This window comes from Temnothorax nylanderi, unplaced genomic scaffold (assembly GCF_030848795.1).
Source record: "Temnothorax nylanderi isolate EJ_2023f unplaced genomic scaffold, tnyl_v1.0 TNYL_tig0243_pilon, whole genome shotgun sequence".
Lineage (NCBI taxonomy): Eukaryota > Metazoa > Arthropoda > Insecta > Hymenoptera > Formicidae > Temnothorax > Temnothorax nylanderi.
In genome coordinates, this window is record NW_027249305.1 from 38,970 (window position 1) to 56,003 (window position 17,034).

Below are 17,034 nucleotides of genomic sequence, written 5' to 3' on the forward strand. Positions count from 1 at the left end.
AACGCTTGCGTAAACGTAGTACATGTCTCTTGATAATGGACTCGATTCAACTAATATTTTAGCACAACTTGCCTACAATATAAATTGCGCTACAGATCACTTTCTCGTTCTCTTTAACTTTTACAAGACAGCATATATATGTACGTACGTGTGCAATTTTGGATATACCTTCCTTCTTAAACATCTTCTCGGCGTCAACTCCCTGCGGTCAAATGTACACTATCACTATTTTAACATCTGGCACGACAGTCACTATAGGTTATAACTATTGAGTGCGTTGAACGCGCTGTACCGTGTCTCTTGATAACCTCTTGGCCGATAAGTCTATATATACCTAATTTACCTAAATAGAAATCTTCTTCCTGACCGATAAGTCTATTGACCTAATTTACCTACTAGATCGATAATAATGCGCGCGCAACTTATCGGAAATCAAGAGTCACCGTTGAAAGTAGTGAAAGTTACGTTTCTCTGATTGAGAGACGACGACGCGCGACGTATCTTAATATGAATTACCGTAAGTTACTACAGAAGTAACACTCGCGTAAACATATAGTTCGACAACTTTTACAAGACAGCATATACGTACGTGTGCAATTTTGGATACACCTTCCTTCTTTTAAAGGTCTCCTCGGCATCAGCTCTCTGCGGTCAATACTTTATATATTTTACTATCTGTCACGACGCGGCGACGGTCGCGACTGTCACACACTATCCATTTCTTGGTTATAACTGATGAGAGATCACGGTGTTGCACGATACATATTTCTAGGTTATAACTGACTGTGACAGCGCGCGAGAACGCACTGTCTGCACTGCGCGCAGTACACACACGTATATATATGTACATATCGAAACTGGCGATACTAGCACCGCCAGTATCGAAAAAGTGAAAAGGACGCGACTCCAGCGTCATGAAATGAAAGTGACATGAGACGTCGACGTATCTCTTAACGACGGCGACGACGTATCTTAATATAAAATTTTCACATTTGGACTTTGCATCGCAATATCTCCGCTCGTAGGACACGTAGCGGAAAAATAAAAACACTTTTATTTATAAATCGACTCCAAGCTATCGATCAAGCCTACTTAGAACTTGATCCGTTCACTCGTTATTGAGATCTTAACAACTCGAGTACTCGCAACTTGTTGCGTCGCGTAAAAGAATCACGGTGCGGTCTCGCTTCGCGTGTACTTGGCGCGAGACACTACCGTGTCTCTTGATAATACATACATTAGCAAATCAGCTAGAATCATGCAAACCTACCAGTGAAGTAGGGTGTCACATGAAAAAAGTTTTGACACAAGAATTGCAGGCACGATTTAAAAATATCGAACAAAAATCTCTTATTGCGATTGCTACTATTCTGGATCCCAGATTTAAAAAAAATTATTTTTTAGATAGAATTGCATGTTGTTATGCAATAAACAAAATAACATATATTTTAAAGATTGCAAATAAAGAAGATGTACATAAACAGCAAGAAAATAATTTTGAGTATCAATCTGCAAATAAAAACAATGTTTTTTGGGCTTATCATGAAACATTAATACAAAAATCTAAACAATATATTGCTTCCTCATAGAGAAAGCTTTGTGATGGTGAAAAAAAATTTTTCGAGATTTTGATGGAAATAGGTTTAGAATGTTCCAAAATGTCGAGAAATCATATTAGTAGAAAATCCGGAAGTATGTATGTATATATATGTGCGTGCGTGCGTGCGTGCGTGCGTGCGTGGGTGTGTGCGTGTGTGTGTGTGTGCGTGCGTGCGTGCGTGCGTGCGTGCGTGCGTGCGTGCGTGCGTGCGTGTGTGTGTGTGTGTGTGTGTGTGTGTGTGTGTGTGTGTGTGTGTGTGTGTGTGTGTGGACCAGTTGTTCCAACTTATTGGTAAGCTAACTAATAGTCAAATCATATGTGTATCTTTGTGTAATGTAAAGGATAAACAAAGACATATAGATGATTTAATTATTAGTTAGTTTACCAACAGGTTGGACAACCGGCCCTGTGTGCGCGCGTGTGTGCTAACATTTTATTATATAAATATAATATAATTTGAAAAGTTAAGGTTGTTTGACATGTGTTAAGTAGTGATTATATCATACAATACGAGAACGAAATATTATCTATCCGTACAATAAAATTTATATAATAAAACTAAAATATAATATTTTATACAATATAATAAAATTAAATTAATATGACCAGTAATTGAAAATACTATATGAAAACGATTAAGCATTCATCAAAATTGCAATCGTTTATCTTTTTTCTTGATCCGTTTTTCAGGATCTTGTAAATCTTATTTTTATTTGTACAGTTACTTCTTTAAATATATGAATTATCACTGAACCTTTTTTTGTAACATTCTCATAAAACCTTATTTCATATGCATTATTATTAAGTAATGGTCAATCTAATAATTCCTTATTGTATAATTCGAAAAATTAACTTGTACTGTATATTTTTGTACTTCCAATAACGTAATTCATCAAAACAAATGATTCTATGCATGCGATATAATTAATTCTAGCTGTAATATCACTTTGCCAATGCAATGTTGGATCATTGCTAACACCTTCTATAGTAAATCTCTTTCAAGTTCCAGTTCATCATAACTATATAAGTAGATGATTAGTTTGTTTGACATGCTTTGCTTGTAATTATTAAATAATTGCTCCTTAGCCTTTATAGTTTCTTTAAACACTTTAATGTTATTTCATCTTCAATTTCCTTGGTTTGACTCTCAATGTTTATATCATTATGATTCTCATGCGCCAAATATATACCGTTTTATTCACATGCGGCCAACAAGTCGCTTCTAAATTTTTTCTATGTACTCTTTAAACAATATTTTAGATAGTTTCTGATTGATGCTCTTGATAAAACAATTTGTGATATTTTTGCCACAATAAGTATAATGTAGTGTCGATAAAGTTTCTTCAAGATTTATTGGCTCGCTGGAAACACTGTTGCAATAAGCGATGTTTTCGTACGTCCATCTAATAATTCTTGCAAAAGTTTTGTTAATTTTGATTCTTGATACGCTACATGAAGGTCTCTTTCAACAAGTGCTGTTATAACTCGACCAAAAGTCAATAATGATTGATTAATATTTTCTGCTTTTCTCGCTCCCTTATCAACCGCATCAAATCTTCAAAATTCTTATTTCCAGCTAAATCTACCAAGTTTAATTTTTCAGTTTTTAAGAGTTCTTCCTCATCCACATTATTTTTTTTATATAAATAGTTATATAAAATAACATTAATATATAATAGATGTAATAAAATCTTAGCTGTAATAGAATTTTAAAGAATCCACTAGTACAATTTTTGTAAAATGTCTCATTTTGAGTTTATCTACTATCAAAAAACTATCAAAAAACAAAACATTTTATGTATCCTTTAAATATTGTGACCTTAACACATTTGTTTTGGGAGACGAGATATATTTGTATATATGAGAAGTCAGGGCAGTGTAAGGGTCAGACGCAGATCCTTGTGCGTAAATTCAATAGTCTGATTTATTAATCCTCTTGGTACATTACTCCGAACAATATCCGAACGTTTCGGCTCTGATTCGAGCCATCTTCAGCAGTAGCGAAAGTTTGTCACGCGTTTTTCGTGCCAAAGGCGAATTAACTGATTAAAATGTCAGAACCCTGGACCATTTGATCCCTATCTGTAAATAGTTTCGATTAGTTATAAAATATTAGAGGAAACCTTTAAAACTCACCAAACGGCCCGAAAAACGTGGAACAAGACGTCATGTATAACATGGATAATATTCGAGGAGACTAAACGTTCTCGTCGACACGCCACATAACGATGAAATGACAAATTGCAAAGCTTGTTATAGGTCAAAACAACGGCGAGTTAGTACATAGTGTGTCAAGTAAGTAAGATAAACTAAGATATTTGGTAAACCAATAGTAAAGCAGAATTTGACGACGTCATATTCGTGAGCATGGATTACAATTTATTCAGAACTGCAATATAAGCGTGATGCAAGAACTCTGTGTCATTTTGTGAATTAATACCATTCTTTTGAAGTTTGATGTGAGTCATTTCAGAGACTAATCTCCTGGATAAATATCTCTCGTTGTCTAAGATTTGGATATTCTCCCAATCGAATTCATGATCAAAATTCAATCTATGATCTGTAATAACCGATTGAGTCGATGTGTTTCTGTGAATGTGGTTACGGTGTTCTGAGATTCTAGTTTTTATTTGTCTCATCGTTTGACCCACGTATGACGCGTCACAATTTTTACAACAGATTTTGTATACCACATTTTTCTTAGATTGAATTGGGAGGATATCCTTCTGTACTCTAATAAATCTCTTAAGTTTGTTCAGGCTATAAAAGGACAAGTTGACATTTTGGTCTTTAAAAACCCTTTTAAATTCATCGGAAATGCCCGGAACATATGGAACCGTGAACCAAGTACGTCGGTCCTCTTCACGCGTGGATGAAGGCTCATTTATTTGTTTGCGAGTACAATTGTTAAGTAACGATTTTATTCTAGAAATCGATTGTTTGTTCCGCCAATGATAATTAAACAAGAAAGTTTATTGCTTTCGACTACAATTGGCATATGTACAAAGAAACGTTACGACGTTTCGACCCTTCGGATCGGGTCCTTTTCAAGCATCTGGTAAAAAGGTCTTTGTCGCGAACCTATACATCTGTATTTACGAAGATTTTACCCGAAATAGTCATACAAATATCGATGCATAAGTCCGTGACATCAGAGAATGCGTTTTATAAGAGGAGCGTGGCCACCGTCAAGAAACGAAGCACGACATACCCGCGGAGCGCCGACAAACGCGTGCTTACATGTCGGAGTTCAAAGGCAACGCCCCCAAAGAAAAGGACCCAAAGAAACGTCGTAACGTGTTTTTGTACATATGCCAATTGTAGTCGAAAGCAATAAACTTTCTTGTTTGATTTTATTCTAGTATTGATTGTATTAAAAATGAAAACCAACGGATAGTCATTCTCCAGAAGAATATCTATTATGAACTTAATGTTCTTAGAATGGTATCTTGGATGGGAAAGTAAGAAGGCCCTATCTACCATGCCCATAATCGTGCCTCTTTTTTAGGAAACTAGAACAACACAGGAGCGCGCGCTACGCGCGCGCCATTTGTTTCATTTTATATACATATATCTGCATATATTTACATGTATGCAGTCTGTTCAAGTTTAATATGGAATATACATAAATATTTTATAAATTTACAATTTAAAAGCATTTTCTTGATTTTCATTATTATATAGGTACAGAGTGTCGCTGAACTCAAGGTCAGTGCCAAAACTGGTACAACGGCTTTAGCACATGAAAACCAGTAAAAAATGTTTAATAAATATATAGTATATGTATATGTATAATACCAATAATACCTAAAGTTATAATTAAATTAATGACATAAAAATTGCAAATAATATAAAATAATAAACATATATTTACATAATTTTTGAAAGACAAATCTGATTTATGAGTACAATAATTAATTAACTTTACAAAGCTTAGAGCTAATAAAAAAGATGAAATGTATAGGTACGTTTTACTCGCTTATGTATGCTGCATGCTACAAATAAATTTAAAATTACAACAAAACTGTCATATGTGTTAAAGCTTTATCACTTATAATAATGATGTAAAAGAGTTTTTAATTTATTGGATAAATAACTGAACGCAAGTGAGAATACAAAAGACAATAATACAAAAGACATAATTAATGCAATTTATGCAATTAATTCTCAATAAGATTTAATTTTTTTAATACAACGTATATAAGTGTTATAATTCTATAGTTTGTGTCACATATTTTAAACAATTAACTTTCAGGAACTTCAGGAATATCATAACGTCAGAAATGTCATAACGTCAACATCAATGTTTCTTAATCACAAACGTCCTCTTCAAACTTTTTATTCAACTTTGCTCTTCTTAATCTGATATCAAAAGAAAAAGACACATTATTTGTTTATGTTACTTTTTAAACGATTGAAAAGAAAATCCTTATGGCTTCGACATTTTTGCATTAAGATATTCGATTTTAATTTTAATCTTTAAATTATAATATTAATAATAATTAATATACCACGAAGGTGTTATGGATCACTTTCTATCTAAATTATTTTATCATTAAATTAACTCAAGTAATTGTCATCCGAATCGAAGCCACGTATTATTGTATACAATTTGTATAATACAAATCAATATACATATGTACATTTAGAATAAGCAAAGATTTTAAAGATGTAATTGTAACTTTGTTATTATTTTTAAGTGTATATGTATATTCAATGTATTCTTTTTTTCTTGGATTATATATCTATTTATTCTTATTATGATAAATTGTTTCAAAACTCATTCTTATACCTGCTGTGAAGAACTTTCTTCCGATATCTTTTTCTTAAGTATTCGAGAGACTTTCAAAATTCTTGCCCTTGACATATATCCTTCTATTTTTTTCACGTCATTTGTACTTTGTACTAAGAAGTATGGCGAATTAACTGAGAAATATATTATATTTCACAGTAGATTATGGATACAAAAAGACATTCCAATGATTAACATTTAATAATAACATTTAGATAATTTTAATATTTTATTTATATTGTATTTGATCTAACAAATATATGTCAAATTCTGACACTTTTATCAGTAATACTTTATATATTTTATTACTTTTATCGTTAATATATATAATAGATATATTATTATATCGTTATTACCATTGTGGAAATGCATATATTTTTATAATTTACATTTTTTTATTAATGTTAATGTATATATTATATTTATTTTACTATTATTATTGTTTTTTTTACATTATCTTTTTGAAATACTTCATAAAAGATTTATTTATTTTACTCTATAATAATCCGTCTTATTATATGTGAAACAATGTGCTGTTTTCTTAATAGTATTTTCTTAATGTATTTTTTATCATTCTTTTATTCTTTTAATATAGAACTATGGAATAGAACTTATTTTAAAATCAATAGGAGATGGAGTTTATTAATAATAATAAACATAAACACTTTACCTGTTGACTGCATTATTCCATTAACTTTAACTTTATCACCTTTCCGTACTTTCTTACTCGTACTCGAAACACTTATCAGCTTTCTCACGGTTATAATATTCCTCTTCATTGAAATTCATAATATGGACTTCCAACTTGAACTCACCATCGGTTATCGATCCACAACCAATCATTTTGTCTAACAAGTTATGATGGACGCTCGTAAAATTTGTCTTTATGTAGCCTTCCACAACTATAAAATATATTTATTGTATTCACTGGGAAAATTAAATTAAATATCTATTATACGAGTATGGTTATTAATTAAATATGTTAACATTTACAAGATCTGTATTCCATGAATATATCGCATACAGTTTTATATAATGTTTACATATACCTATGAGCATGTGAGTTAGACAGTGAGAGAGAGAGAGAGAGAGAGAGAGAGAGAGAGAGAGAGAGAGAGAGAGAGAGAGAGAGAGAGAGAGAGAGAGAGAGAGAGAGAGAGAGAGAGAGAGAGAGAGAGAGAGAGAGAGAGATTGGGATAGAGTATACGTGTGTAAAATATAGGTATAATAAACAATGAAGTAAAACTCACCAACACGTTGTACAGTATTCATGACATCCAAAAATTCAATATGCTCAGGTTCTACGTTTAAGGTATTTTCCAAATCATATTTTCCTAAACTTGTAATAACAATATTAGAACGAATTTGCAGTTCAAAAGGAACATAACCGTTATTAAAATTCGATCTTTTTGGCGGTCGAGCCTGTACGCCATCCAGATGTACAATCTATTAGAAAATTGTTTAATAGATTAATGTTTACAATTATACACATATATAATGTTATAAATTTGTGAAATTTATATATGTGTATATATATTAATATTATTTAACATAATAAATGACATCATTTAAAAAAACGATTTTATTAATAAAAGCACAAAAATTTAGTCAGATATATAGATCTGAAGATAATTATATGTACAATCATCAAAATAATAAAACAGTATATCTACTATAACAAAACGCTTACTTGATTTGATATAATATATTGTTCTACAACATCAATATCGTCGTTCCACGCCACGATTTGCACGCGTTTTCCGCTACCATTGTTTAAATATAATTTAAAAACTTTGTATTGAGATTTATCACCTACATAACGCGGAGCGTCTATGCCATCAACGTAACCTACTATCTCACTGTAAGAATAATAAAGTTATTTAAAATATTTAAACAGTTAATGGATATGAATTGTTTTTTAGATGCAACATAAAAAATTGTTACATACCACAGGATATTAAAAATTGTAAAGACAAAACTATAACCTGAAGTCCATAGAAAAGTAAACATAAATATTTGTATTTTAAGTTTTTATAAATAATAAAAATTTAGGAGTAAACTTACACAGTCGAATCGTACATTTGAACATTATCCAGCATTTCGTTAGAAGTTAACATATCCATGGCATTTAAATCTTCGGACTCATTACTGAAATAATCGTCTTCTTCATGCGACTTTTTTAAATTATTTATTTTTTCCATTTTTATATACTTTTTTTTACAAATATGCTTTAAGTGTTGCTCTATAACATTTTAAATCACTCCATTAATAAAAACTGCGTTTAATATGTAATTATTTAAAAAATGATTATTTTTACTTAAATGACTATTATTAGATACTTATTAATAATTTTTAAATGACATGATAATGATAAAATATATATGGAGCATTCTTTCTCAACGAGAGACCCCCCGCCCCCAAAGTTGGTTTTGACGTAAAGAGTTCTAATATGACTTAAAATTTAGGTAATTATATCTACTTTTAAATGCAAAGTGGCAAAATAAAAAATTAAAGATGGCCGATCTAATATGGCGGACAATGTACATAAAATTGCTTAAATTCGCTTGAAACTCGTTACTCGGGGATTTTTGGTGTCGCTGAACACGAATCTGACATTAGATTTTCAAAATTCAAAATAACGGATCCAATATGGTGGACGATTTTTTAAAATTATATCGAATTCACATGAAAATTTTTACACGGGGGTTTTAAGGTGATTGAATAGAAATGTGACATAAGATATTCAAAATTGAAACAAAGGCGGATCCAACACAATGTTCCCAAAGCATAATAAATACCAAGACAAGTTTTCAGTCCAATAAGCAAAGGCAAAGCAATATAAAAGTTCAGGCAGTGAAGGCAAGATTAGTTAAGGTTCCAACTAGTAAAAGTAAGACACGTTGCTGGTCCAACCAGCAAAGTAATGACTAGTTAAGGGCTCAACCAGTAAAGGCAAGACAATTGCTGGTTATTTCAGCCAATAATCAGCCAAAGCTGATTATTAAACAAATCTCGTTAATGATATATTAAATATTTTAATGTAGTAAATACCTCATATGTTGTCATAGTTTCATTTAACATAGTCATATTCAACAAAAATGTTACTTAAAATATAGAAAATAATAAATACATTATTAGTAATAATATTTAACATAATAAGTGTATATCTAGATAATACAGTACACACATACATTAACGCAATATTTTTACATTGCTTTTTATATCTTTGAAGATTTTCATATTTTCTGCCAATATTCGTTTCTTATGTAAAACGGTAATGACATAATGTACGAAATTATTATAAAAATAATGCGTAAAATAAATATGCTAAACTATGTTATTGTCTTGCCTTTGCTTTTTGTTCCAGCAACGTGTCTTACTTTTACTAGTTGGAACCTTAACTAGTCTTGCCTTCACTGCCTGAACTTTTATATTGCTTTGCCTTTGCTTATTGGACTGAAAACTTGTCTTGGTATTTATTATGCTTTGGGAACATTGTGTTGGATCCGCCTTTGTTTCAATTTTGAATATCTTATGTCACATTTCTATTCAATCACCTTAAAACCCCCGTGTAAAAATTTTCATGTGAATTCGATATAATTTTAAAAAATCGTCCACCATATTGGATCCGCCATTTTGAATTTTGAAAATCTAATGTCAGATTCGTGTTCAGCGACACCAAAAACCCCCGAGTAACGAGTTTCAAGCGAATTTAAGCAATTTTATGTACATTATCCGCCATATTGGATCGGCCATCTTGAATTTTTTATTTTGCCACTTTGCATTTAAAAGTAGATATAATTACCTAAATTTTAAGCCATATTAGAACTCTTTACGTCAAAACCAACTTTGGGGGCGGGGGGTCTTTCGTTGACAAAGAATGCCCCATATATATGAAATATATAAAACGACATTTAACATAAAATATATTGAGTTGCAGTATACGTAATTAAACAATTACTCAAAAATATAATTTAAAAAAAGGATAAAGATATATACTTTATATACCCCAAAGGGTTTTAAAGGACGTTTTTTTTTAAAGGGACGTACCCAACCCTACCAATTCTATCCAATTCAAGGGGGGAGAGGCGTTTTTCAAAGGACGTACCCAACCCTATCCAATTCTATCCAATTCAAGGAGGGAGAGGCGTTTTTCAAGGGACGTACCCAACCCTATCCAACTCTTTTCCCTACTATTATCATTTCCTTTGGACCAACGGTTTAACGTCTCTTCCGAAAGACGGAGCCCAGTTTTCCATCTAGGGATACCTCTCTCCGCTAGATGGGGGGGACAGCGTTTTCACTGAGAAAATTCTCAGTGGCCTAGCGGGATTCGAACCCGGTTCTCCGGATTACGAATCTGGCGCTCTACCCACCAGACCAGCCGTCACTCCTCAAAAATATAATTTATAAAATGCCAATTATGTACAGGGTAATTTAAAATCATATAATTAAAATGTTTTAAAGAATGAATTTATTTAAAATATTATACACGGAGAAAAAGTTACGGTTGCTACAACAGAATAATAATGTTAATTTTCGCCCATCCATACAAAAGGGTTATGGAAACCATAGTACTCTGGAAGTGACCTATATGGTTGCCCTAACCTTAGTGAGGGTAGCTACTATATGGATGTTGCAACCATAATATATGGATGTTACAACCATAATGAACAAATATTCACCCGACAAAAAAATTATTTATTTCGAAATTTTATTTTTTAACTAAATTTGTTTCTTAAGATGCAGTCTATAATTATAAATATTTTCTCGTATTTGAAAAAAACACTTACCTTGGTGGGATTCGAACTCGGGACCTCTGGATCGTGAGCCAACTGCCTTACGTGGTAGACTACTTCTTAATTTAATGTGAGTGTTATATATAGTCTACATATGTACCAGCGCAAATATATAATTTTTCAAAAATCATCTTAAGAAACAAATTCAGTTTAAAAAGAGTAATAAAATTTTGAATTGGATATATGATATAATATTTCTTAATGTCGGGTGAATGTCAGAAACCAGTGTCGGCTCATTACGAAATTTTGTGTTCGTAAATATATTTATGAAAAAAGCATATTTATAAAGTTAAAACATCCTTATCAAATCCACTTTATTCTATGCAGAAATTCTTTTGCGCGCGCAATGGAACTAAACTCTTAATCATGCAGTGATTCAGTGCTGTACCGTGCAGCTATATCTTATGGATCTCTCAACCATAATACTTGTGCTGCAGACCACATAAGAGAGATAGCAATAATCCTTTGGTTGAGGCAACCATATACGAGGGTATTGTAACCGAATGTCACGTATCGTAAGAACTACGGTTATGAAAACTGTATAAATGAGCATATCTTAACAGCTACATTCAATGTAATATCAATTTAACTTGCATTCACATACATTTCTTTTTCAATCATAGAGAATGTTGTAACAACCGTAGCAATTTTCTCCGTGTAGTGATTATAAATAATATACATTAAATAAGATATTTTACGACGCGACGTTACATATAATTTTTTAAAATATGCAAATAATGTAAAATAATAAACATATTTATATAATTTACCATTCCTAGAAAGGCAAATCCAATTTACGATAAAATTAAATAATTAATTAACATAACTTGAAACTGACTGAAACTGACTAATCATAAAAAGTGAAATATACTCTACACACATACGTATACACACTGCATGCTGTAGACAAATTTAAACTTAATTCAATAATATTTTTATAAGAATCAAAGCAATTCTACAATTATTAGAGAAAAAATTTAATTTATTGAATAAATCATTTTAACGTTAGAAAAAATACAAAAACATCTAAAAAATTAGATTTTACATTAACTTTCAGATATTTAGTGTTTTTTATATAAGAGTATTAAGAATAATGTATAGTGTATACAATAAATACAAAAAGGACATATATATAATACTCCCATATTTATTATAATTGCATAATGTCATATAATTAATAGAGAAACGAAATAAGTATTTTATACCTTTATATTAATTATCTCTCAGCAAGATCTCAATGTGCAATCGTCCTCTTCGTTTCCTTGCGCGATTATAGACTGTTATTTAATTATATAGATTTGTTATATGCATAGCAACGTGTAGCCGACAATAATCACTTGAAGTTGTAATCAAATGTATTGATCGCACGTAATTAAACAATTACTCGAAAACATAATCTATAAAATGTCAATTATGTATAGGGTGATTTAAAATTATACAATTAAAATATTTTTTAAGAATGAATCTATTTGAAAGTAAAAATTTTAAGCTTAAGAATTATTTTTTAGACTTTGAATGCCATTTTTTTAAAACACAGTTACAGCTTGTTAAAATTTGCTTATTTTTTAAACAATTGTTTTTATCCCTTAATTATTTGATAGAGTGTATGAAATATACATTTCTTTATATATAATTTTTAACGTCTTTGGTATCTTGTTGCTTATCTAGATAAGCTTTTGACTTTACTTTTAATTTTTTTATTAGAAACTATCTTTATATAAAAACTTAAAGGGAGAGAAAAACATACATATATTTCTTTATATACATAGTTTTTAACTTGTTTATTATTTTGCTGACTGCCAAGATAAACTTTTAATGCCTCCCAAGATCTAACTCGTGAAAAGGCAACATAAAGTTGTCCATGATTAAAAATGTTTCTACGAAGATTTATTCCTACTCTGTCAAATGTCTGACCCTGTGACTTGTTAATTGTCATAGCAAAAGCTAATTTTATCGGAAACTGTTTTCTTTTAAAAGTAAAAGTGTTATAATATCAAATACTTTAACTTCGCCAGTGAGTAGTGAAATTACAAAAATCCTTTGCTGCGACCAAACTGGCTAATATTTATTTAAACAGCACAACGCGTTTCGACCGTGATTCCGGTCCTTTTCAAGTGCTTACAAAAGTGTTATGTATGTAGGCTGGGAAGGATGTGCACACTCGGGTTTGATACAAGTATAGCTCACTTTATTCGACCCGTTTACAAGATTAAGTCGCTCCGCTCCGGTATCGCGTCCGCTCGGGACCAATGCCATACCCGCTCTGCGTGAGCGGGAGAGGACGGTGGTAAAGGCACGCGTCGATCACGCGTGGTTCACGTCTACCGAACGCGCGCATCTAAATACGCGCGTAGCATAAACCTATCCATAACACCTCCCTTCCTTAACGAAAAGAAATTAAAAGTACTAATTGACGCAACCAAAGAAACTTTATCTTTAGTGTGTTACGTAATTTCCGTATCTGTTAGTCGGTGTCCTAGTTCTTTGCGACCTGCGTAATTCCGATGTGTTAACAGGTCCTTGGTTTTCTACCACTTGTAGTCTTTGAGGCTCTACTCTATTTTGTTCATCCGCGTTATAACTTACGTATCTATTTTCATCGCTATAAATAACGCGTGGTGGGGTCTGTTCTCCAATCTGTCGTATCTGATTTGTATGACGTCTCCAAATTCGGCCATCATCTAAAAGTATCATATAGTGTAATTTCCCTACGCGTTTCTTGATTTTTCCGAAAAACCATTTGTCTCCTAACTGGTAATTTCGGCAGCTAACTCTCTCTCTCCCTTTTGAAACTCCCTGTACTGTTTGTTGTACGACGTATGTGTTGTCTCGTTACTATTTGTAGGCTTCATTATATCTAACGCACATCTTATTTTTCGGTTGAACATTAGTTCGGCGGGTGAAATTCCTGTTGTACAGTGCGGTGTAATACGGTATTGCATAAGTATACGTTGTAACGCTACTTCTAATCCTATCTTACGTGTGTTGAAATTTAAAAGAGATTTTTTTATGGTTTGTACAAAGCGTTCCGCTTGTCCATTTGTGGCTGGATTGTAAGGTGCTGTTACTTTATGTTTTATGCCGTTTCGTTGTAGGAAATTTTGAAACTCTGCTGATACAAAAGTACGTCCATTATCCGATATCATTTGTACTGGTAGTCCAAACCTTGAAAAAATCTCTCGACATTTCTTTATTGTAGTGTCCGCTGTAATATTATTTACAATGTGTACTTCCGGCCATTTGGAAAACGCGTCTACTACTATTAGAAAATTATGATTCATGAATGGCCCCGCAAAATCAATATGTACTCGCTCAAAAGGAAACGTCGCAGGTTCCCAAATATGTTTGCTTTTCGGTGGATTATCCCTATTTGCATTACATCCAGCGCAATTCTTAGTAATTCGTTCGATGTCGCGGTCTATACCCGACCACCATACATAGCTACGTGCTAACATCTTCATTTTAACGATACCGAAATGTGCACTATGTAATTCATTTAATATTTTCCTTTGTAGTACTTTAGGTATTACTATCCGATGTCCGCGTAAGATAATTCCTCGGTGTAAACTGTATTCTACTTCGTTATTGCATGATCTGTACTTTTTATCTATTCTTCTACCGCTTTGTAAAGCTTCCGCTATTTGCTGTAAATATGTATCTTTCCTTGTAGATGAAACTAATTCTTCGAATGTAACCGGTAAGGAATGAATAGTCTCAATTTGATAGGCATCGACGACATCGTATTCGGATCGCTCTACTTTTGGGATCGGTAATCGTGACAGACTATCTGCATTACTATGTAATTTTGTGTTTTTGTATTTGATTGTGTAATTAAACCCACGTAAAAATAATGCATAGTGCTGCATGCGCATTGCACTGTATACTGGTAGACTTTTTGATGGTGCAAAAATATGTACTAACGGACGGTGGTCCGTGTAAAGTGTAAACTTATTCCCGTACAAGTATTGGTGAAATTTTTTTATTCCGAACATTATACTGTAGGCTTCCTTGTCAATTTGAGCGTATTTTTTCTGTGTATCAGTTAAAGTGCACGAAGCGTATTGTATCGCTCTTTCTGTTCCGTCTGGATATATATGAGAAAGGACTGCCTCTACTCCATAAGGGCTGGCGTCCGTAGCCAAAACTAATGGTAACTTAGGATCATAATAAGCTAAAACTTCATTACTTTGAAAAGCTTTCTTTGCATTACAGAAAGCAATATCGCATTCCTGCGTCCAACAAAATTTACTGTTTTTATGTAGTAATTTGTTCAATGGATATAGGATTGAACTAAGGTTTTTAATAAACCGACTGTAATAAGTTACAAATCCTATAAATGCCCTAACTTCCGATACGTCTTTAGGAACTGGCATAAGCTCTATCGCGTCTATTTTCTTTTTATCCTTATGTATTCCGTAACGATCTATAATGTACCCGCAGTATTCAATCTTATTTGTAAAAAACTCGCTTTTCTGTAAATTAACTTTAATATTGTATTCGTGTAATCTCCGAAATACTAATTCTAGTCTGTGTAAATGTTCCGCCTTGTCTTTACCTGAAACTCTAATATCATCAAGAAAAACTGAAATTCCCTCTATACCTTGTGTTGAGAATCGAATAAGTGAATATTCCTGAGCGCGAACATTCTTCGAGATCGCTCGAATGGCTCCAAACCGCGACGGTTCTTTTTTTGTTGTTTTCAAGCCAACGGCCAGGTGTTTCTCGCGTGATCGCAGGCACCGCGACCAATAGACGATTTGGAGCCAATCAGCGTTTCTCACGTCGCCAAATTCCTCGCGGCCTAGCTCGAAGCTCCGGCCGCGATCCCTCGCCTGCTCCGGCCGGGACGGGCAGTGAGCCTTCATAACTCGTACGCGATACATTGATCGACGTCGAGAACACGGAGTAATATAGCGAGTGCGAAATAGCGAGTGCGAAAGAGAAACGCGCATACAGTGTAACCCGCTTTTAATAAAGTTGACTGACTGTTATTTCTTGTACTTATATTCTTGTACTTTCCACGGCGCGCACGCGAAAACGTCGAGCGGTCCACTAACACCTTGTAAGATATTTTCAATTTCGCGTTGCCAGATAGCTGGCGCAGAAGCTGTTCCGTACATTAGTCTCGTAGGTCTGAATAATCCTCGATGGGTATTTAGTGTCAAAATGTGTTGGTCTTCCTCCCTTACTCGTAGTTGTAAATAAGCCTGTTGTAAATCTATTTTTGAAAAAATAGTTCCACTAGCTGTTGACGCAAACAGCTCGTCAACTGTGGGTAATGGATGATCGTCCACGATTAAATTAGGGTTTACAGTAATGCTGTAATCGCCACAAAGTCTAACTGTGCCATCTTTTTTTAAAACTAGCACGATGGGTGTAGCCCATTCCGAAGTGTTAACTTTGACTAAAATCCCGGCGGCTTCTAGGTTTTCAATCTCTTTATCTACTAAAGAACGTAATTTGAAAGGTATGATACGGTGTTTTAGGAAAACTGGCTGCGCATTTTTCTTTAAGGTTAAACGCGCTTCTTTATCTTTAATCGAACGGAGATTTGTTTCAAAAATTTTCTTGTATTTTTGTAAGCTAGTATCTAGTTGTTGCTTTGCATTTACATTTAATACTTCTTCTGAATAAGAATCTAGCGTAATCTCCTTGAGTACAGAATCATCCAATAACTGACGTAACCATTCGCGGCCCAATAGTGGTTTTCTTTCTACTTTTGTAAGATATATATTTAATTTATGCTGTACATTTCGGTATGTTACTATAACTGCCATGTACCCCGTAGTTGGTAGCGTATTCTTACAATATGTAATAAGCTGTAAATTTGTCGGATATATGGT

The 17,034-nt window shown here is 32.9% G+C and overlaps 1 protein-coding gene across 1 annotated transcript; it reads right to left on the reverse strand.

The window, feature by feature from the left end:
* Positions 1-3,972: 3,972 nt before the first annotated feature.
* LOC139779822 (uncharacterized) lies at positions 3,973-8,515 on the reverse strand. Its single transcript, XM_071718301.1, has 6 exons — positions 8,457-8,515; positions 8,083-8,251; positions 7,643-7,838; positions 7,151-7,294; positions 7,063-7,110; positions 3,973-4,160 (listed from the first exon to the last, which is right to left on the reverse strand). The coding sequence occupies exons 1-6, from the start codon at positions 8,513-8,515 to the stop codon at positions 3,973-3,975; spliced, it is 804 nt and encodes a 267-aa protein (XP_071574402.1).
* Between the last annotated feature and the right edge of the window lie 8,519 nt (positions 8,516-17,034).

What these genes read in the sequence shown, in the direction of transcription:
- LOC139779822 (XM_071718301.1), bottom strand. Translation starts at nt 8,515, where the DNA reads ATGGATATGTTAACTTCTAACGAAATGCTGGATAATGTTCAAATGTAC. An exon ending in CAAATGTACGATTCGACTGT is followed by an intron (nt 8,252 to 8,456) that starts GTAAGTTTACTC and finishes TTATTCTTACAG; the next exon opens with TGAGATAGTAGGTTACGTTG. An exon ending in TGAAGAGGAATATTATAACC is followed by an intron (nt 7,111 to 7,150) that starts GTGAGAAAGCTG and finishes CGAGTAAGAAAG; the next exon opens with TACGGAAAGGTGATAAAGTT.